General features: G+C 40.1%; 1 protein-coding gene across 1 annotated transcript; it reads right to left on the reverse strand.

Annotated features, from left to right (window-relative positions):
* Nucleotides 1–38: 38 nt before the first annotated feature.
* Nucleotides 39–17,116, reverse strand: LOC145458458 (uncharacterized). The gene is made up of 17 exons (XM_080336832.1): nt 17,027–17,116; nt 16,809–16,928; nt 16,235–16,349; nt 15,555–15,708; nt 14,117–14,294; nt 12,936–13,052; nt 12,042–12,177; nt 11,649–11,822; nt 7,868–7,965; nt 7,570–7,634; nt 6,603–6,689; nt 5,714–5,832; nt 3,796–3,960; nt 3,372–3,490; nt 2,216–2,341; nt 957–1,052; nt 39–407 (listed from the first exon to the last, which is right to left on the reverse strand). Exons 1-17 carry the CDS (start codon nt 17,073–17,075, stop codon nt 280–282), a joined length of 2,046 nt encoding a protein of 681 aa, XP_080192958.1. The 5' UTR covers nt 17,076–17,116; the 3' UTR covers nt 39–279.
* Nucleotides 17,117–23,403: the final 6,287 nt, after the last annotated feature.

A 23,403-nucleotide genomic window follows, 5' to 3' on the forward strand; every position in this document is an offset into this window, starting at 1 on the left:
TTCCTGTCTGAGCTCTAGAGGAACATTACAACGATTCGTTGCTTGTTGCAAAATGTTGATTTTTGATAGACGTATGGAGATATGTTATTCAGCTTCTTGTAGGTACAGAACTTCAATATACAATTGAATAATATATTGATATTGAAATAACCCGAATATTTTTCGGCTGTCAGGGGTAATTATCAACAACTAGTAGAGAATTGGAAGCAACATTGTATTCGGGAATATTTCAATATGAATATACTATTCAGATATGATGTAGACAGGATAACATTGGCATTATGACGGAATGAGGGCGGAGAGTATGTCGAAGTCGCCGGACGCCGCAACCTGTTCCTTTATCCACGGTATGTAATTTCGTACGTTCGTGTAAACTCCGGGGTAGACTTTGTGGGCGCAACCGATGCCTGAAACGGCGAGAATTCTGCGTCATTCAAAATTTCAACAGAGGCGGCGAGCAGGGTTGTAACCAACTCGCAACGTGTCGAGTCACAAGTCAATCTTACTTTTGTAGTTTTGACTCGAGTCAACTCGAGTCATTTTCCATGCACCACCGAGTCAAGTCCGAGTCCAAGTCCAAGTGTTCACTATTCATTGCTGAGTTCAAGTCAAGTTCAACTCACCTTTTCGAAACTCTTGGGTCATATTGAATAGCTCCCATTCATTATATACCCGTTTTTGTCACTATGAACAAAGCTAATTCAAACAGGTAAAAGGTAGTTTGAGGGCCTATTTCTCAAGTACCTGTCCTGCTATATGAGGCTTGACTCAAGTCATATAGAATGTGTCGAGTTGTATGTCTTGGTCGAATCATGCGCAGTGACTTGAGTACAAGTCGATTCTATACAGAAATTGACTCTAGTCGACTCGAGTCGTTTTCCACAATTGAGAAAATGACTCCAGTCACTGGGAAATTACTACTCGAGATATTATAACCCTGGTTTGGCGTCACTCACCGAAACTGACCACTCCCGCCAGAGCGTATCTCCCGTCGTCCTTGTTCCTGCAAACGTACGGACCGCCGGAGTCGCCCGAACATGAATCTTTGCCTCCTCTCTGCAAAATATCAAGAGTTGATACCCAGTTTTTGTCTCCCGGGATGAAAACGCGTTTACTCCAGATGTTCTTTAAATGCGGGGCCCGCCAACTAGTTTTGTGGGGTCTTCGAAAGGGCAATGTTGAAAAACATCATCAAAAAGCTACAAAACCTTATCATCCCTTAGGAATCACGCTGTGAATGTAGGGTTACCATACGTCCTATTTTAAGAGGATTTGTCCTCTTTTTTGAAAGTGTCCCCGGAGGACGCCCTTTTGTCCTCTTTTTTGAGATTTCGTCCTCTTTTTTGAAAATTTAGGTCAGATTTAGAGCAAATTGCGAGTGATATGCCGTAAATTAGCACAGAAGTATAACGCCCCGGCGGGTATTTCGGAGTGAAAAACGGTTTTTTTAGGTCTGAGCGAAAAGTTGACCTTTTTTTTTAGTCAACCGATCACAAAGGGGGAAAAATTCACCGGTTTTTGAGAATTCTACTCCGGTTTTGCAAGTCTGAAATTTCTGAAAAAGTGTCCTCTTTTTACATTTCCAAAATATGGTAAGCCTATGTGAATGGGACTATGACTACCTTGTGAGCGAAGTGCCAGTAATGTAATTCTAATCTAATTTGTAAAATGTCTAATCGCTCTAATTCTAATTCTATAGTCTAAATTGTGAAATACTTCCATGCTCTCATTTTAATTTTAATCTAATTTTTTGATTTCCGGAAATTGTTACAGGAGATCTGTATAGTGAGACACGAGCGAAGCTTGCTGTATAGACATTTTCTATTCTCATGCTGATGAGAATGAGCTTCTAATTCGATATTAACTGTATTTGATTCAATTTCCAAGCTTTCGCGAACTGTAATTCTAGTTCTAATCTAATTTGGAAAGAACTGTGCTTCTATAATTTTAATTCTAATGTAATTTGGAAACGTGTGTAGCTCTAATTCCAATTCTAATCCGATTTGTAAAGCTAAAAATTCTCTATTTGTCCAAATCTGATGTCATGACCTCATTTTAATCATGGGGTAACTTTTTTCACATCAAACAGCCCAAATCGAGGCAGGGTCGCAAATGAAGACCCCGCTGTATAAAGTTTTTCTTTACAGTACATTACACGCAACCGCTCACAGAGCTCGAAGAGGTCCGTGATCACAAAATTCGAAGAAAGCCAGACTTGCCCTATGTCCGGCGCAAAACATTTTCTCTTCGACAAAGTATTCGGTCCTCCGGTTGTACCTCTCCGAGCAAAGCGCGTCGGGCATGGTCGGCACGGTCACCCACTGAAGGACTTTTGCGGCGGCTGCAACCGAAACATGCTTTGATAGAAGTGAATTTTCCATAATATATCTTTTTTTATTTTTTTATTTTTTTATTATTTAATGAAGAGACCGGCAATAAACAGCCTGCAACGGGATTTCGAGTGGCCTGCTGACAGCTCCTGGTCCTCGGCCACATTCTTCCGGCTGGCATTTTCGACCATGAACAATGAGCATTAACAAGACAGAGCTGCGTTCTAATCTTACTCATGTTCACTTGTAGTCTTCACTAAGGGTTTCTACGTCGAACATGCAGTCAGAGTTCAAAGAACTTGTTGACAACTTTGATCGACCTCATATGTCTCATTGACTTCATGTGTCTTCATATGACTTCAACAGCTACCGAAGTACATTACGTTAATAATTCATTCAATACTGTTTTGGTCTATTTGCTTTAAACTAAAAAGTTGACATTATTACGATTTGAAGAGCTTCTTGGAGGTACAGAACTTCAATATACAATTGAATAGTATATTCTATTGAAATGAACCCCAATATTTTCGGCTGACACTCGTCAGGGATAATCGTCAGCAACTAGTAGAGAATTGGAAAGAACATTGTATATCAACAATCGTATCACAAAATATGACGTCACCAGCAATACGATTTATTCCTTGTATAGGTGGAGAAATACGCGATTATAATATAACAATTCTGGTATGATCATATCAGGCCCGCCGACTGGACAAGTTACCCGCCCATGATTTAAGGGAAATTTTAGCACACAGAAAATTGGAAAAGAGTAACATTATTTGGCCATATGCAGTTACAGTGTGTGTTGAACTTGTTTTCCTCCGATTAAGTCATAATTGTTGGTTTGGAGGTGGAAGGAGCAACGTCAACTCAAGATGAAAAAGTTACTTTTTGATATAACAGTATTTTTTATTAAATTCCAATTTATTTATTTTGTTATATTGCAGTATACTTATACATGAAAAGCTTTTCTAAATTTTTCCATGCCGCTCCTGAAACAAAGCTCGTGGCCCCCAGCTTTTATAAGCTATTATGACTCACAGGCTTGTCCTTTCTTGAGATCCGTGAGTCCCCACCCGCTGACTTGACATCGCTCGCCGTCAGATCGAATGTTAAACCTCGGGGTGGGCAGACATACAGGCTGCACCGTGTCGTTCAACCTGAATCGTAATTGGAGTTCTATCCAGAATTGAAAAGATATATAATACTTATTGTGTACTCCGACTGAATAAAGCGAAATGCCGGTAATCAAATTGTAAACGAATTTGTGAAATGTTTCTATGGTCTTATTTTAATTCTAATCCAACTTTGGTTTTCATGAAAACGCTACAAGAGAACTGTATATTGCGAAACGAGTCAACCTCGGTATACACTGTATACAAACATCTGTCATTCTCGTGCTTATTAGAATGGACTCTCATTTTAAATGAACTGAACTTGATTTATGTGGTAATATCCTACTCACACAGCCTTCCTGCTGAGCTTGATGAGAGCAATGTCGTTTCTGTGCGAAGGCACGCTTCGATATTCGCTGTGTACGATCAGCTCCTGGATGTCGAACTCTTGCTCTGTGCCGTCATCAACCACGTTGTTCAAGTCGCCGAGACGCACGACGAACTCGGACGGGTTCCTGCCCAGAAATTGTCAATGAACGGGCAAATTCGGGAAGAATTCGGCTGCCCGACAGTTGAGCAATGAGCATTAGGGCTCTTCAAAGATGACTTTTTTTCTCAAATCGTACTGGCTACTTGATAAAATTGTTAGGTTACCTAATTTAAGCCTGCGCACAAAATTTGGTTTAATTCCAGCCAGTAACCTCTACAGAAGAAGAAAGTTTATATTTATTATATAAAAATAAATAATAAAAAATTTGAAAATTTTCTGTTCACCCCATGAAAGTGTTAGGCTGTCTATAGAAACGATCCTCGCCAAATTTGGTTCAATTTCAACCAGTGGAACTGGAGTTATTGCCGTCGAAAAATTTGGAGCACAACTATAATAAATAAACAAAGAATCGGTCACCGTAAATACTATTTTATTCAAATCCAAATTTTTCGACGGCAATAACTCCTCTTCCACTGGTTGGAATTGAACCAAATTTGGTGAGCATAGTTTCTATAGACAGCCTAACACTTTCATGGGGTGAACAGAAAATGTTCAAATTTTTTATTATTCATTTTTATATAATAAATAGAAACTTTCTTCTCCTGTAGCAAAGCGGTTACTGGCTGGAATTGAACCAGATTTTGTGTGTAGGCTTAAATTAGGTAACCTAACAATTTTATCAAGTAGCCAGTACGATGTGAGAAAAAAGTCATTTTTAAAGAACCCTAATGAGCATGCGACACCATGAAAAAGTCCAGTTTGTTATGCGTCGCTTTAGCACAGGATTACAAAAGCTTAAAACCTATAGGTGTTGCAGTTGTGAATCGCGCATACAACTACACTATGTCGACGCTCTTTTAGGCGCGATAACTCTCGTGAAATACTTTCCAGTTCATACAAATATAACACGATGTAACTTTATATAAAATCCGGTAAAGCGTTATTAGCAAAAGCAATAAGTGAACTATATTCATTGTTCTTATAGTCACAGCTAGTGGACGGATTGACATTTTTATGTCTTACTAGTTCTTAAAATCTCGGTTCTGAAGTGGTGAGAGCGAGTCGGAAGGCAGTGGTGAAGGGTTTCAGTGGCCATACAGATGCGAAATCGACCTTATGGCTCCAACCAAGGCGATTACATTATTGTTAGTCTGGAGCTGAACAGAAGGAAAGAAAACAGTGCACTTTGTTTTCGAATATCAACGATAGTATGGATTTGGTTATATTAAAAATTAATCAAGTACTGAAACAGATAAGGTCCGGATTTCACACTTAAAAGTTCCGCGAGTTAGGGAACATAGCATCCTAAAAGTATAACTCTAACCAAAACCCTAACAATGAAATTAAAACCCTTTTATATATCATACCTTATTCCAAACTATAAATCGAACCTGAACCCAACCTTAACCCGAGATTTAATCCTCATGATCAAGCGTCACATGTCAAATTGCAACATGTTGAAATGTCGCATACTCTTAGCGAAAGGGTGTGTATTTACACCCGTATACCACCCCTGATATACGGGTGTTAATATACACCCACCGCACACGGAAACTAGAACCTACCTCAGACTTATACCACGGTATAAATCGAGTTCAACATTTTAATCCAAATTATGTATATGAACGTAGGCACGTGATTTATAACCGCGATATAATTCAGAGTTATCTTCAGTTTTTGCCAGCCACCCTTTTCGTCCCTTTGGGTATGAAATAGGACTGCACATTCTTTTCGTTAAGAGCACATGCTCGTATGTCCCACGGACCGCCAATACGCACCTGGTCGCAAAGCAGTGCGCAGCGGACACGACCCATTGCAGATCGATCAGAGCGCCACCACAGAAATGAAAAACATCGAGCCCGTCCGCTCGCTCTGGTCTACGCAACCGGATCGCCGCCTGAACGCAAACATACAGCGTATGACAGACAGACATATGTTCATTCGTCGCGTCGACAAGCAGGGAAAAAACATACATAACGAAATGGAACTGTAAGCTATATAGGGAACAACGAGGAGCCTTGAGGTAGATGTGGCCAACTAGGTAATTCGAATTGTCTGCTTTATGAAGAAAATTAGCCTACTAATTAATGAAGCAAACTGGCCTGGGTAAATGACCATAGTAGTCGACAGACACCACGAATACCAGATCTGACAATAACAACAACGACTAATTACAGCAATAGCAGGTAATCTAATTCTATCTAATTTCTGGTTCTCCTGAACATAATATACAGGAGAAATGTATCGCGCGAATCCTGCCGAGATTTGCTATTCTCATGCTTATGGGGATTAACTCTGATTCTATATGAACTCAAGTTGATATTTATTGTATTTCTTTCCAATTAGGAATTGAATTCAATTTCCAAGCTTTTGCGACTTCTGTATTTCTAATTCTTATCTAATTTTGAAGTGTACAATGTAGTGAATGCACATCTATCATTCTAATTCTAATGTAGTTTTGAAAATCTGAAAATTATCTAGAAGTGCAAGTGTGTCGTGAGGACTGCAGATTCGGTCGCCATCCGTAAGAGTATCTGGTGTAAGCTACAGTTCATTACCTATAGAAATATATATCAAACCCAACACACACATGCATATAATAGATCGACCATTCAATAAATATATTTATACGCTAACACCTATAGAAGCCTGGTATAGAGGGTATACCTGCCATGGAAACTGCTCGGCCTCCGCGTTCTCGCCCCCTACCACGCGAAACGCTTGCTCGCCGAAATACTCGCTCGCCATCAAGTTCTGAAAAAGCGAGGAAGTTTCGAATAAAGACCGCGAAAACGAAGTGTTCGAACCAGACTTGCATAAACTGCCAATCAAGTAAGTTGACGGTGAGATAACTACTAGTTTTTTTAGTAGTTCTAGTGCTAATTCTAGCTGGGGATTTAGAAATAGTTCCAGACCTAGTCGCGGACTTCAAAAAGACAATATTTCTAGTTCTAGTTTCGGATTTTGAAAAGAGAGTAGTTCTAGTTCTATAGTTACGAATTTTGGAAAGAGAGTAGTTCTATATGTTCTAGCTCTAGTCGCGGATTTTAAAAAGTTATTATTTCTAGGTTAAGTATAAGTTGCGGATTTTGAAAAGAGAGTAGTTATATGTTCTGGCTCTAGATGCAGATTTTGAAAAGTGAGTTGTAATAGTTCCGACTACGTATTTTGAAAAGAGAGAAATTCTAGTTCTGGTTCTAGTTATGGATTTTGAAGAGTGAATAGCCTATTGTTCTAGTTGCAGTTGCGTATATTAAAAAAACAGTTGACAAACAACTAGAAAACACGTGTTCTCGTTTGGCGTGAATCGTGATACCAGTGTTCTGTTGTGTGATATTCTCGCAACCATTGCTAGCTCAGAGTCATCACTATTAACAGTGACGTAGCCAGGGGTGGATTTTGGGAGGTTGAAGCCCCTCCCATTTCAAACTCGAAACCCCGTCTTTTTGAAATACCAGTTTTATCTCCAATAGGCCTATTTCTTATCTCATTCGCAATTCAGCAATTAAAGCTGTCACTAATTTGATGGTTTCGTTTTAGTTTGTTAGCTGCGGCTTCTTAAGAGTCGTTAGTTCTAGTATTAGTTGCGCATTTCGAAAATCCGGTAGTTTGAACAAGTCTTTTGCGAGCTCACGTCAATGTGCTTCGTCTGTATCTTCCCGCATTTCAGCGACCCGGGCTGCTCGGCTACGTCTGCGTCTGTGGAAGGGAACCAGAGGCGGTAAAATTAGTCTGCGTGACCACTCAAGCTGAAATAACGTCGTCAATGTCTACTCAATTACAGACGCAAGTAATGATTTGCAAGACAAATCTAAACGAATTCAAGTTAGTAGAAGCGGAAGTACTCAAAAAGCATAATTACTTCAGCTTCAGCAAGTAGTGCGTAGCCTGAATACGCAAAACCTATACTTAAATACTATTGAAAAACTCACCTCGTTCGCACAAAACGTGGGCAGATGAGTCGTAGCAGCTGCTAGGCCACCACAGCGCGCTTTTTCTCGGCATGAGCTGGGCGCACTTCTGCGTGTTCCTGAAGTTATGGAAATTAAAGATGGTATAGTCCCAAGAAAAGACTATAGTACACGCAAAAAGGTACAAATTAACAATATATAGCTATAGTTGACGGCCAACTAACTACTGGTTTTTGACTAGTTTTGATTCTAGTTGTAGTCGCAACTTCTGCAAAGTGAGCATTTTAGTTCCAGTTCTAGTTGCCAGTTTTACAAGGCTATTAGTTCTAGTTCTAGCTTTAGTTGCGTATTTTAAAAAGTGAGTAGTTCTAGTTGTAGTAGCGGATTTTGAACAGTGAGTACAGTTCTAATTCTAGTTTTATTTGTGTGTTTCGAAAAGTGAGTAGTTTTAATTCTAGTGTCAGTTGCGAGTTTTGAAAAGTGAGTAGTTCTAGTTCTCGTCGTGGATTTTGAAACGTGTGAAGTCTAGTTCTAGTTGTATGTTGTGAAATGTAGTAGTTCTAGTTCCAATTCTAGTTCTCGTAGCTGGTTTTGGAAAGTCAGTAGCTTAAATTGAGTTTTAACCGTTTGGCGCCGGCGTGGGTATTTTTACCCATTGCCGTTAGAGGGAAGCGTACTGTATCAGAACCACTTTATATCCCGTTCTAATCGTGCTAGGTCGTTGCTGTTTATTTCTACGGATAGATATTGTTTGTGCAAGTTCATTGATACCATAATATTTGATATATATTATATCTAAGACGTCGAAATCGGACATCAAATACCGTAGATAAATATGTTGCAAAATACACTCTTGCGGCAACGCGCGCGTCATTGACCACTCTCACATAACGTTCTGTATGTTTTGTTCTAGCCGTCTTAGAGCATAGTTGTTTCTTTCTGTGAAAAGCTAGTGTCCATACAAGTCCACACATATCTTCATATCTGATATTAGTTACATCTAAGCTGTTCAAAAGCTATGTGATAGGCCGCGTGACAACAATATCCGCCGAAGCATCATTTCGCAGACGCGCGTTCCTCATACCCGTCATATACACTGTCGTACATTTGGTTTTATTAGTCATAACCAGCAGTAGTTTGTTGCTATGAATAGGGATTGTCGGCTTCTGTTTTTTTGTTGCTAAAACAACGCTAGTTAGCTCCACACCGCTCAAGGTTGCATTTGAAAATCGGGAAGTGGATTCCCGCAGACTACCGTACCAGCTTCAAGCAGATGGATGAATATCCGTCACATAACGTGATATATATCGTGTTCTAATAGCCATAGACCTTCATAGATTGTGTCTGTGGATTGTTCCTGCCTATATGATTCCAAAGAACGGCTAATGGTCAAGTATAATTCGGAATACGAACAATATTACTCAGCGATTATACCTACGCAAAAGCGTGCGTCTGGATATACAAAGAGCTGTCGTATATCGATATATATCTTATGTTGTAGTAATGATAAGCATTGGCGGTTTGTCTCTTTCAATAGAACTAGTCAATCTCCACCTACAAGGCCAAAATAAACAACATTAGTTATGCCTAAGCCACCCCAAGGCCGCTTCTGAAAACCGCGAAGATAATTCCTGCAGACTACCATATGCTAGTCTCAAACGAGGGAACGAATATCCGTAATATAAAGTGATATATCCTTATTTCTATTAGTAATAGACATTCTTAGATTGTTTCTGTAAAGAGTACATGGCCATAAGATTATATCTACATCAGACTAACAGCTAATAGTCATGTATATATCGCAATAAGACCAATACTACTCAGTTTGCATTCCCCGCAAGCGTGTGCATAATGTTTGTATGACGGGCTATAAATTAACGCCATAAACCTTACGTTGTAGTGATGATATGCGTTTGTGGTTTGTCCTTATGGTTGGGGCACGACAATCTCCGTTTATCAATACTAAAGTGACCGATTTATGTGCTCTATGAGCTTTGTAAATGACCTGTATCTAACGCTACCTAATGAATATACGCGCGTCACTCGCTCTCTCGCCGATGACTCACTCACTCTGCGGTCTGGCGCGTGTTTACGGTGCAAACAGGCTACACCAGGGGTCACCAACCTTTTTGCAACCGAGGGCTACTTTTGCGTAATGATTGAAGCGGCGGGCTACTATTTACTCCCGCCGTTTACCCGTACCACACTGAATTTTCGCTTTGATATTCATAGCACTGGGCAGGACTGGGCATCATGTTATCTGTTTCTATAGCAGTCAGTGGGAAGCCTGGCATTGTATGCTATCAACTAGTGGGCTGTACTCTGGTATTTAACTTGACACTGCAATTCGGAGTGAGTGTTCCGGATGTGCAATAATTAAGCGTGTTTTGTGTTTGTTTGTGATGAAGTTCATGTCCGGAAAGGCTGATTCACTACGATAAGTTGAACCATAGACGCTTGCAACCTTCATAGCTGCTGCGCATACACCACTGTACTTTTCCGTATCAACAATGCACCAAACGTTGCTGCACAGTGAGGTGGGGGTCATTTTGCAGTGTTACAATTTCAATCTCCTACGGTTCAGCATCCAGAAATGACAATACCGGACAGCAGCAACGATTACGGAAAGTTAGAAACACGGTATATTAAACTGCGTTGATTGTAACAGAAACAAGCTGTGTCAAAAGATGCAATACGTAATGGGTATACAGATATTGAAAATCTGCTAGTATTTCACGGCTATCTGAGTCCGAATAGTAATATTGTTTACTACTGTGGCATTGTCCTGGTCGTCGAGCTATCATAACGGAACCGCCACCATTTCAAGAAGACCGTGGGGCATTCCGTCATGTCACCTGTATAGGCAATGCGCCGTATCTTGAATTTATGGTGATTCTATCACATATATATATATTACTAATTGTAATAGAAGATAAGTGTTTATATATGTAAGTTACATGTTAGTGTGTTTTAAACAAGAATAGCTGAATCGATCGATCTATATATTTAAAAGCTCATTGGTAATAATCTGACGAATATTGGTAATTGCTGTTATTCCACCTATTTTTAGAATGGGCTCGCGGGCTACTCATTTAGGCCTCGCGGGCTACCTGGTGCCCGCGGGCACCGGGTTGGTGACCCCTGGGCTACACTGTATCTAATGCAGAAACAATACTATATGGCGTAATAGATCGTCCGAGGCATCTCTGTGACCATGCTTTCCTCACTAATGCGATTCATAAGATCCTACTGTCACCACATATCTATATTAAGATCTATAAAGAGCACAGTAAAGTTATTCCGTTTCTGATCAACGTTTTCTCAGCTTGCTTTTGATATAAGTAGCCAGGCACATCGTTCGAGATGATTTGAGTGGCGCAGTCGGTTGCGCGTTGAAGTTTTGAATCGAATGATACCTTGGTTAAGGTGTTCGCATCCCACTAAGGTACCATTTTTCGATTTTGAAAAATGAAGTAAAATTTTACGAAAATAGCAGCCGGCGCCAAACGGTTAATTGCGAGTTCACAAAAGTGAGTAGTTTTAGCTCCATTTACAGATGCCAGTTTTGAAAAGTGAGTAGGCCGATCTCTAGTTCTCGTTTTAGTAGCGAGTTTTAAAAAGTGATTACCTCTAGTTCTAATTCTAGTCACCACTTTTGAAGACTGACTAGTTCTGTCAGTAGTTCTAATTTCATTTGCCAGTTTTTAAAAGCGAGAAGTTCTTTTTGCTAGTTTTGTAAAGTAAGTAGTTTTAGTTATAGTTCTAGGACAGCTCGACAAACACGAAGAAAAATCACACGCACATGATTCGTCTGGTCGCTCGGATCCGCGAAAATGTCAAATCTTCCCCTCTATCTTTGAAATCTGTCCTGCTGGGATTCCGGACGTTATCCAGAACTCTGGCCCGGATCCAGAACTTCCTACCGGGCGCGTAGCTCCGCGCTAGGGCACGAATGTATCGATTTTCTTCGACACTCCTACAAAATATTGCCTTGCTTTGGAACGAGGTCCGCAGATATTGATATTGAAATAAACCCGAATATTTTCGACTGAAACTCGTCTGGGGTTATCGTCAGCGAAGAGAAAAAGGTTGAGAACCACTGCGTTAGGCCACCTGTAGTTAACAGGCTGCTATATTTGAGTATCGTGTTCTGCCATCCATATTCTAAAGCCCTGTCCCAACTGCAAAGACTCACTCGGGCAACACGACCCTGGCTTTAAGCAATCTGCAAACCTTCTCCGTACGGGACTGCTGAAGGCCGGGCGCCGTGAAAATCCGGTAGCATTTACGGCCGTGTAAGAACCAGTATTGACTACACCGGGCGAAGGAATCTGCAATGGATTGAATCTCAAATATTTTACCGTGAGATCAAGTGTCGCATAATACGATTTGCTTGTCCGACTTTTGAGCATGCGACACAATGAGACACTACAGTGGAGCAGGTAACTTTCTAATTGGGCCACCATACGTCCTTTTCGTCATTTTTCAGGAAATCAAAAATGTCCGTCAAGGACGCCAAATGTCCTCTTTTTGGCAATCCGTCCTCTTTTATAACTTTGCGAGCCAGGCGATTGTACACTGTACAGGCACAACTAAAAACGGCATAAATGACGCAAAATGTGGAATCTGAACGTTCGAGCGGGTCTTTCGTGAGTCGAGTTGTAAAAATGACCTCTTTCTTTATTCGACAGAACAGTATATCCCATAACGATATTCAAATTACCCGTTTTCTCGTCCGATATTATAAATTTTGTGATTTGTAAAAAAATTGTTCTCTTTTAGGATCTCAATATATATGGTAACCCTAAAGCTCATCCTATCTCAAAAATTAATCCACACCCTATAGTTGAGTATATGTGACTTTATAACCATAAAATGCCCATGCCCTCCAAAATCACCCCATTCCCGACAGTTGAGTGAGTTTATAACCATAGAAATAACCCTATCCCGAAAATTAACCTATACCAGCACCCTAGCCCAAAACCAACCCATCCTCTAACTTTGACCCGCACGCTCATATGCTATACATGCTGAAATGTCGCATGCTCAAACGTACGCGGGCCAACACGTTTCGTCAAACGGGGGTCACCTTGTCTCATAAACTTGTATCGACGCCTCCTTCTTTTTCGCCCGCCCACAGAAGACCTCCCCAAAACACCCTCTCCGGTAACTTCTTCCTCCATAAACAGGGGAATTCCAGATTCGCCTGAACGAGAAAGGATACATTTGACCGATTCTGACCAAATTCAACCTGACTATGTACTATAACCGTATAATTAGAACTGGGCACATGATTCGAGTGTTAATTCTAATTTGATTCAATAATGAGAGGCAACTTTTTCGAGTACTGAAATGCTTAGCTCCTTGCCACTAATGAGTAATTTATCAACGAGAATTATAGTTACGATACTATTTTGCACTGTGGACGCCTTTAAACCTCGATTGGTCGTTAGGTGCGTTCAAAAATGACTTTTTTCCCAAATTGTACTGGCTACTTGATAAAATTGTTAGGTTGCCCAATTAAAGGCAACACATCAAATTTGGTTCAATTCCACTGAGTAGCCGCATTGCTACAAGAGAAAAAAATTGTTTCTATTATAAAAAATATATCGCGGAGTTATTGTAGTTGGAAGATTGGGATTTGAAGAAAATAGTATTTACGGGGGCAAATTATTCAATTATCTATTATAGTTCTGCCCACCGTAAATACAAGGATTTGAAATATCAAATTTCGAACATCAATTACTTCGTTTCTACTTGTTCGAATTGAGTCAAATTCGTTGTTCATCATTTCTTTCAGCCGATCTAACAATTTCATAGGGTAGCCAGTAAAATTTGAAATATAAATTTTTTTCAAATAAATTAAAAACTTTTTCTCTTTTAGCAATGCCACAGTAGGTTAGAATTTAGCCAAAATTGGTGAGCAATGTTTTTTTAGGTACCCTAACAATTTTATCAAGTAGCCAGTACAGTATGAAAGAAAAAGTCATTTTTGAACACCCCTATGGTCGTATCTCAGCATACGAAACATCAACCCACAGTATCGTCAAAAAGTGTACTGAAATATGTATGGTCGAAAAACCACCAAAATATCTTTAATATGATAGGGAACTGAGATTATATTCTTTTGCGTATCATAAAATGTACATTTTTGAAATTTACATAACATTCATACTCTTATCACGCCTTCATGAATGATAATAATCGACTCGAGTCGAGGCCTAATTCTTGATCCAGAACCGTTCGCCAGGCGATGATAGGAGGTATTACCTAACTCGCACTGGTCCGGCAGGGCGGACATGTCGTGCATATCACCGCTCCCGTCCGTTTGCCACCTCCACCATTTCCATTTTTCCTCCACGCTGTTGGCCGGGTCGTTGATCGAATTCGACGCGTAATCAAAATACAGTCCGGTACGGTTGAGGTAGACCGGGCCGATATCTGGGATCTGAAGAATGCGAGAGAGACACCGAATCTTAATTTGCCCGCCGTGTAAATTATTAACACTTGCTTAACTAATATGCAATTGTGTGGAATTTACTATGCTAAGAAAGCCATAGGGCCACCAGGCCCAAGTCATAACACAAAGATCGTCGCTAGGGTTGGGCACAGAATTCGGATCGTAATAATTCGAGTTGATTAGTGAGAGATATTTTATTGAGTACTGAAATTAAACACTCATTGCTGTGGCAGCCCACCCATTAGTGGTGTATTTGTTATGATTGTTTATTGCTGTTGTTGTGGTGGTAGAGTTGTTGTTGCCGGGGCCACCAAGTGTCTGGTTCCGGCTAGGTAGAATGGACACTTGGTGGACATGGGAATGCCTGCTTCGTTCTTCGCTCATGCCTAAACTGGTCAGAGTTGAACAAGGATTAGAATTAGGATTTGGGAAAACCGGCTTTGTGGAATTTTGACGTATCATAGGCTTGGATTAGTTTGTTTTTTTAAATTCGATGAATTAGGATTATGATTGGATCTACAGATTTTCGGGGAGATTGATGTCCCGTGGCGAACGGCGACAAAGTTTTACGTCCTACCAAACCTACTTCACGTACTTTGGCACTGATTTAGCGTTTTCATTCTTTTTAAAGAATTATAGGCATAAGATGTAGGCTTTTTAAGGGGAATTTTAAGTTTGAATCGAGCTAGGATTAGGATTAGGATTGCAATATACAAAATTTCTGGATTAAGATTAGGATTAGGACATGGAAATTTCAAATCCGCTCATCTCGTGATGACGTATAATAAAGCTCTCTGAAAACGACTGTTGAATCTCTTTACATCTATAATATCAAGAGGTTTTCCACAATTTCCACTATAAGAGTTAATTTACGAACGATTATTATAGCTTCGATGCTATTTTCCACTGTGGAAGACTTGAAACATCGTATAGCAGCATACGTTAATGAAAATGACGTATCTGTTAAGTGCTGCCAGCATTGTGACTAAGTGCAATGAAATAGGCATTGTCGAAATAATACTATTGTAGACTGGGATCATATTCTTTGTGGTTGCATAAAATGTACATATTTGAACTACCGTATCTTTTCAAACTGTTGCACGTCGTAAGGACTGATTCTCGAGCACTCGATTCAGAATCGAACCCTAGCCCTAGTCGTTACCCTCAATACCTAAAATTTTATAAGATAAAGATATATAAAAAAAAAGGAGAGGCTGAAATGATTCCTCTACCCATGAGCAGTCTCACCGTGCTCAGTTCGTGGTTCCGTATTTGAAAGAGAGACGGGTCCTCCGGGTTCACGTCGACAATCCAATGACAGTATCCGCTCCTGCGAACCTCAGTCGTCACCGGACTCCAACCCACCTGCAGGCCCGCGCCGATCAAGGTGCATAAAATGTTTCTGCGAATTAAGAGTTGGAACACTAGAAGATTTTCAGCTTTCCCACATTGCACCACAATTAGAATTGAAGCTGCAAAGATTTTTTTTTTCAAATTGGATCAGAATTATAATTTTATAGCTACACAGTTATTTACAAATTAGATTAGAATTAGAATTACAGCTACACCGTTTTTTTTTCAAACAAGATTAGAATTAGAATTACTGAACAAAAACTTCGACACCGAACCAAGCTCCGTTACTATAAAATCACTTGACTCGTTTGGCACGATGCAGTTCTCTTGTGGCATTTACAGGAAAATCAGAAATTATATTAGAAATAACATTAGAGCATAGAAACATTTTCACAAATTATATTAGAATTAGATTACCGTCATTTCGCTTTAATTAGTATAATTAGCCAACTGGAACTACTGAACTGAACAACAAATGATTATAATTATAGTATCTAGTCGCCCAAATCTGTCTGTGTCTGTATTACGGAATCAAGTTACAGCCTCAGAATTGCAATTTCGCGGGTTAATCTCACCTCGGTTCGTCCTTGGTCAGGAACATGTAGAGGTCTGACTGGCTGTCTTTGACCCACCATACACGGGCGGCGTTGTCCTCGTTGGTCAACAAAATCCCGGTCCGCGCATGGTTATCTGTTTCAGATCATGATATTCTGGGTCATTGCATCGATGAATTGAGGTTGTACAATGTACGTACATCCATAGCGAAAAAGGTGTGTATTTACACCCAAAAGGTGCAACACGAAAACTAACCTAACTCCAAATTATACCGCGCTATAAATCAAACACAACAATATAATCCGAATGATGCTTGACACCACGAAGCAATCAAAACCGTCTCTTCCGCAGAGTAGCCAAAAGAACTAAGCTAACAGTTGAATATATACAGAGACAGAAAAAAACGCAGATTGATAATGATCATTGCCCCAAACCGCGCAATAATTAAATTGAAACACGCAACTTTAAGAAAATGCTGTTCAGTCGGTAAGAAGTCCGTTGAATTCTGAGTTCTGTTTTCATGTTGTCATTGGGGTATGATTACACCCTCTTTTCAAAACGAGTTTAGGCGCAACCTGGCTGAAAAAATCTTACTCGGGGCGGGGAAATAGTCTCCCGTGTGCCACATGGAAGAGTTTTTCCAATCGTCCGGGACTTTTTCCTTCGGAACCATGAACCGCGCGTCTCTCGGCGTCATGCATTTGGCCGCTAGCCCTGAAAAAATTCATCGCTGAATAGCTGTTTGAAGGATTTCGGGAATTGAATGCGATAGGCCGACCCGACAATGAAATATAATGAAAACAAAAACTCACCGCTTTCGATCACTATGCAGAACGCCATGAATGAAAACAATAACTCCATCGCTACAGAAATAACAAATTACAAAAGTGTATCCTGAAGGCATACGAGGAAATAAATAACTGTCTTTCATTAACTTCGTAAGTATACACTATACAGTCGTTTGGTCGAGTAAGCCTTAAAAAACTATATACTTGGTCTCGAATTACGAAATTTTCTACACGTTCCGAGCTTCTGACTAAATTATTCAGGATCTTAAGTTGTTGGTCGCTGTACCTTTTGTGGAAGTACTTGAAAACTGGAAAATTTTCAGGTTTTACAAATTAGATTATAATTAGAAGTACTGAATTCGAGAAAAGCAGAAATTAGATTAAAATGAGAATGAGAGTGGAGAAACATTTCACAAATTAGATTATAATTAGATTAATTATCTATTTGTTAAAATTTGCATGAATGGGCATTCAGAAGTAGATTACCTCAATATCGCGACATCGAATGCACAAGCGACTCCTTCCAAATATCATGAAAGAAGCGATTGCTCTCACCAAGTGAAAAATTCGGCCCACCGCAATTCTGACTTTCGCGCCTTCTGACATTTGAAGGCTAAGACGCGCTGGGTTTGCATCCGCTGAGAGGAAATGTGGATCTAATAACGAGGTTCGCCGGTCGGCACAATCGGCACAAGTCCTACTGTATCGATACTATTATGAGCTGACAGTCATCAAATCAATTTCGTATCCAAACCCTTTTTGTCTTTACTTGCTGTTAAGCTCTACGCTGTCATTACGAAGACGCCATAATGCAGTGATTCTTGAGGCTCCCTGTTCCAGCAAACGCGTAATAACCGGGTTGAAACTAAAGCCTTACCGATTATATTATCGGTTCCGCGGCAATATCGAGTCGACTTTACACTTAGAAAGAGATATCGACAGCGACCAAAAAATCTCGGAAATTTTCGTGTCGTCATAACGTGATGGTATAGGAAGAGCAATTATAATATGCGACTCCAAGACTGAGAATGTTGACCTATTTCGTATAACTTACAAATGTCCAGATGCAACCTTTCTACAGATTATTTCATGTCCAAGCGTAGCATTGGCTGTAAAGCTGCTCAAATAAATGCTCCGAAGTTTTGGAAGTGCGCATCAAGCTAGATATCATCTTGTTTGAATATCAACTGGATATATCGTTATCAGCGTACAAATTACTACTTTTATCGGTATCAACTCTAAAATCCGATATCGGTACCGCTATAGTTAAAATGCAAACCACAGGTCAACCATATCTTCTTTCACACCCACTGTTGCAACTATCTGTTCCAGTCACTGCGTAATAATAGGCTTAAAAGACGAAAGATCAACCTCATCTAGTGCATCGATACTGGTCAGCGCTCAAGATCATGCCTCAAAATTACACCTTTTGGTCCCAGGTGGATGTCTCATGAAACACTAGCCCAAGTCATTCCGAAACCTTCCTATCTTTTCCTTTTATGGATATCTTGTCATGCTTCAAATCTTTGAAGTTGAAAATACAGTGAATGAATCAATCTTTAGCCTCCGCACTCCTGCAACTATAGCTGCAACAAGTCGTAAATAGCCTGCAGTCTCTTCCGATGCAAAGTCAAACTGCGAGCAATTCGCTTCACTCGACAAATTCGCTGCTTATTAGACCGTGGTCTGGTGACGCGCGTTGCTAAATTTGTCGGTTCGGCATTTTGCGGGTCTTTGTGACGCGTGTTTTGACGTAAAGTCGTACAGTGATGTAACCACCTAAAGCTTGTTTGTCGGTAATCGAAACGCGCTAGAGATTAATGACCCCTTCCTTCGACTCTATGACTATAGTAATTGGAATTCTACTTTTTAGTTCTTAGGCAAAACTAAGAAACTGTTGATTACGAGAAGTAGTTTTGGGACACGTTTGCGTCACGTCGTAACAACTGGTTGAAACATCCCCCGCATCACGGTAACTGAATATGTTTTGCGAGATTTCACCTGTTTATGATGGCATGTAAATGTAATGTCATTTTGCATTGGTCGCGAAAATAAATCCGGCAATTTGGAAAGCAGTCACTTATACGATGAACTACTAGAAGTATATGGACCGTATCGAGCAAATCTACTTTCGAAACCACGTACTCGTGTACTTTTCACACTGTTGGCGATTGCTCCTGTTAATTGTTCACTTTATATGCGTTCCTAATCAGTAGAGCAGGTTTTTGTTGCACTAAAAACCTGAGAAAGTTGCATTTATTTTTTTAATTTTAACAAAAGTTGCAGAAGTTGCATTTATACAATTTCAATCACTCCGTCCCTGGAACAAGCTATACGCATGTTCGGCGACGGCTAGCTATCGTACAAAGTTACAATAACTATTTACACAAATGCCCAAGTATGTTAACCGGAATCTGTTGAGTAGAGTGACACCAATTTCAGATGCGTCAAAACTTTTGATATCTCTAGCCTGCAATACATCTTCTGATCGCAAAACAAAATCAATTACGCCGCTTGAGTCTGTTCGCAACCAGTATTGTATGTATCGCAGTAGATGCGGGGATGAAGAGCGGTCTGTCAGTCTGCGATTGTATACGGGAAGTCCGCGGTCTACGGATAGCAGCTTATAGTATATACTTAACTGGCAGCAGCTGACACAAACGTCCTGTGTAGTTCTTGACTGTAGTTCAATAGACACAAACAATTGCCTTTTCCAGATATATTGTACGGACGGTATATCAATTCGGGTACAAGCAGTAGGTTAGCGTACATGAGTCTCTCTACTGAGTCAATCTTTGATATGCAATGGGTTATAACTATGCGATAAGTCACGTGATGTAGTATTGTTCAATAACAGATAGGAGAGAGGGAGCACGATCTCCGCACCGTCCCTCCAAAATCAGAGTGATAACGATATTCCAATCATACAGGTAACTGAATAGAACAGAGGCATGAATATGAAATGCAATAGTTACGATACAGTAACGGTATAATGTGCGGATTGAGGGTAGCACGTGGTCACCATGTGATGTCGAATCCCGTGTCCAAGAAACCATTAGATAGCGGCATGGGTTGGAAAAGGCAAAAGGTTTTTTGTATTATTATAAGAAACAAAGAGCAATAAAGTAAAGGGCGAGTAGCGTCATAACCACCGCGCCATGCGTGCGTAATGTTAATGGGTACGGCGTGGCAGATTGGAAAGACGGTTTTAAGGAGTCATCGGAAATCCCGTATCGGCGAGTCTGGGACGATTTGAAGTTAGAAAAGCCGAATTACTCAAGTCGTTAATCGACGATTACTGGGGAATAATTTTCGGAGATCTGAGTGTGGAATGATACATGGTGAAGTCATATTATGCGAATTTTATGCCAGAGTTGTGAGAACCCGTTAACAGTAAAATCCGGGGGCTTGAGAACGCGGCGTGAACAAAGCCGTGTCAGAGTCTAGTCATAACTAAAAAAAAAAAACGAAACCAAATCCAATTAATGACGCGGGGTTGCCGACAAAAGAGCGGTGGTTATGGTCGCCAAGCAAAATACATGCAAGCATAAAAAGGAATAATAAAACACATTAAAATTGGTCCTCTGAGGGATAAATCAATGTCCAGCCATCCGGCATCCATTAGGGGATGTGACGATCACATGTGCCGCTAATGGCGCGAACGGGAAAGTCAGTCCGTCATGTTAAGCGAAAGAACGAAGTTATTTAACAATTAGCCGTGTGGGAAAAAAACCGCCAAATTGCCGAAATATTTACAGAAGTCTATGCTCATTTCATGTATTGATAACCCTGCCAATGTAATGGCTATACACAATCGCAATCGCAGTAGACGTAATGGTCCCGACCGGCGAGTCAGATATCATATTTCTACAGAGCAGGACAATTACAACATTGTAGAAATCAACATCTTTGGTATCATGACTAACGGAATAGTGGGTATGCCGCATACCCGAAAAAATTGCTAGGTAAACACGGCATACCCAGTATACCTGCATCCAAACATGGGGTAATCGAGATTAGTAATCGTAATCGATTACGACGATTACAGCATTTTCAAGTAATCGTAATCGCAATCGATTACATTCGAAAAAATTCCGAAGTAATCGTAATCGACTACTTCCCATATCTAATCGATTTTTTTGTGAAAGAACGATTACTTTTTATTTGTACAAGGACTATGAAATGAACTGAATATTCGAGAACAAGGAAGAGATGTTATACCAGTTACGTGATAGCACAAACGTCTTATTTTCAAATGCCATTGCTCATTATTACGCCAGAAGTAGCCTATTAGCTTTGCTAGTCATTGCGTAACAAGTATCCACAGTAAATAGATATTCGATGTACGTACATTAGTGTGATTGTAACAGTGTTGGGATCAAGTCACTACCTTCGAGTCACGAGTCATCTCGAGTCATTGCACATTTTGACTCGAGTCAAGTCAAGTCAATCGATTTTCGAAGGTGACTCGAGTCAAGTCAAGTCACTCGTTTTTTGGAGGTGACTCGAGTCAAGTCAAGTCAAGTCAAGTCGAGTCAAGTCATAATTCAAGTCAAATTGAATTTTCGAAGTATCAGTGACGATTCAAAGTCATAACATGTTGTTAGCTGTGTAAAAGACAGAATAATTGGCCATTTATATTGAATCAAATAACTGATATAAAGTTAAATATTCCTCAAGAAGGCGCTGTATCGCTCACGCACACGTAGAACTGCAAATAAAATACTCGAGTTACTATGTACATAGCAACATGCAACAGTCTGTTATTAGCAGACAATCGGTTCGAAGCCTCGAGAAGTTTAACAAATTCATATGGTACAATACACTATAGCCATCCGTGAAAAAACAAACGCACAAACTATATTCGCTGGATTTAAGACATATAAGAGGGTCGGTATAGGCGATCACCGTGGAATTTAAGCACTGGGCCGTCTAAGAAACAGAGATACTTTGTTATGAGGTTAATCTGTTGCTACTACCACTAACAACGTAAGCTGTGATCATTACGTTTGTTGTCAATATATTTGTGATATAACAATAGAGGATCAGTAAAACGTACAATCAGTGGATGATTGGTTACTCTCGCAAGTGACACAGCAGGAGTATCGCGCATAATACTAACATTCACAAAATTCAGTGATTTAATCGATACCGTTTACTTGATGACTCGAAATTGACTCGAAAATTTTGCTCCGAGTCACGAGTCAATTCGCATTTTTGAAGCGCCGAGTCAAGTCAAGTCAAGTCATTTTTGGAAAGTGACTCGAGTCAAGTCAAGTCATACGAAAAAGTTGACTCGAGTCTGACTCGAGTCAAGTCATGACTCGAGTCATCCCAACACTAGAACACCCGCCGTGCTGTTTATCAGCTTATCAACACGTTCCACACGCCATACAGTACATTGCAGCAGGATAATTAATCACCACTTGCCTAGTTTAAAATAGTAACTTGTGTATTGATGTTTGGTTATGCTTAGTTAGACGCAGTCTGACCGTTACTGATTGGCGAGCAGTAGGCCCATGTAGTACGTATGTACACCGGACAAAGATTTGAAATTTTGTAACGTACGCACGTAAAGTACCTGATAAAGAGACCCAAAATGTGAATAACAACAGCAACGAGAGCATTTTCTTTGCACGCTGATAGCCGTTGCAATTCCACATTCTACATTACATATAGGACTGCTAGTCGCTATTGTGCTAAATGGGCGAGCTTGGACGGATAATAATTACTATCTCTTCAAGTACCGTATAAATTATTCGAAGCACATTTTTCAGTAAAAAAACACCAGGTTTGCCGAATTTCGAAAGAAAATACACTGGGACACTAGGTCAAGTCAAAATACACTAGATGTAGTGTAAAAATACTAGGAGTGACACCACTGACCACAAACAACGACAACGCAGACTATGTAAAGATGGTTATCACATACCACAATTAAGTGTTATAGCCTTATAGGTAATGCAGTTGAACACAACATAAAGGTCACAAACAACGACAATGCAGCCTATGCAAGTAGCTATCACATACCACAATTTAGCGTAGCTATGGACGGAAAACAGCTGCATAAGTAACGGAAATTAATTTGCTCCACATTACATATTGGCCGTCGTTGCTATATAATTCCTACAAGACTGTTGTTGTATTCCGAAATCGATAGCGCGTTTCACTGCGCTGCGATTGTCCGATTGTTAGCGAATAGTCCACGTGGCAGATTCGTTTGTGCTTCACCTGGGTATTGTTCTCTGCGATAGCATTGTCTATAATAAAACCGAATGCCACCTTCATTGGTGATTTTGGGAGGGTTCTGGTGCTCTGACACTGTTAATATTTGGATTTTCGGAATCAGTGTGACGATAGCATTTGATTGATACCAGTTATTATGAATTCCGAGCTATTTA

Source organism: Botryllus schlosseri, chromosome 16, assembly GCF_051294905.1.
Source record: "Botryllus schlosseri isolate E-star chromosome 16, Bs_hap1, whole genome shotgun sequence".
NCBI classification, from domain to species: domain Eukaryota; kingdom Metazoa; phylum Chordata; class Ascidiacea; order Stolidobranchia; family Styelidae; genus Botryllus; species Botryllus schlosseri.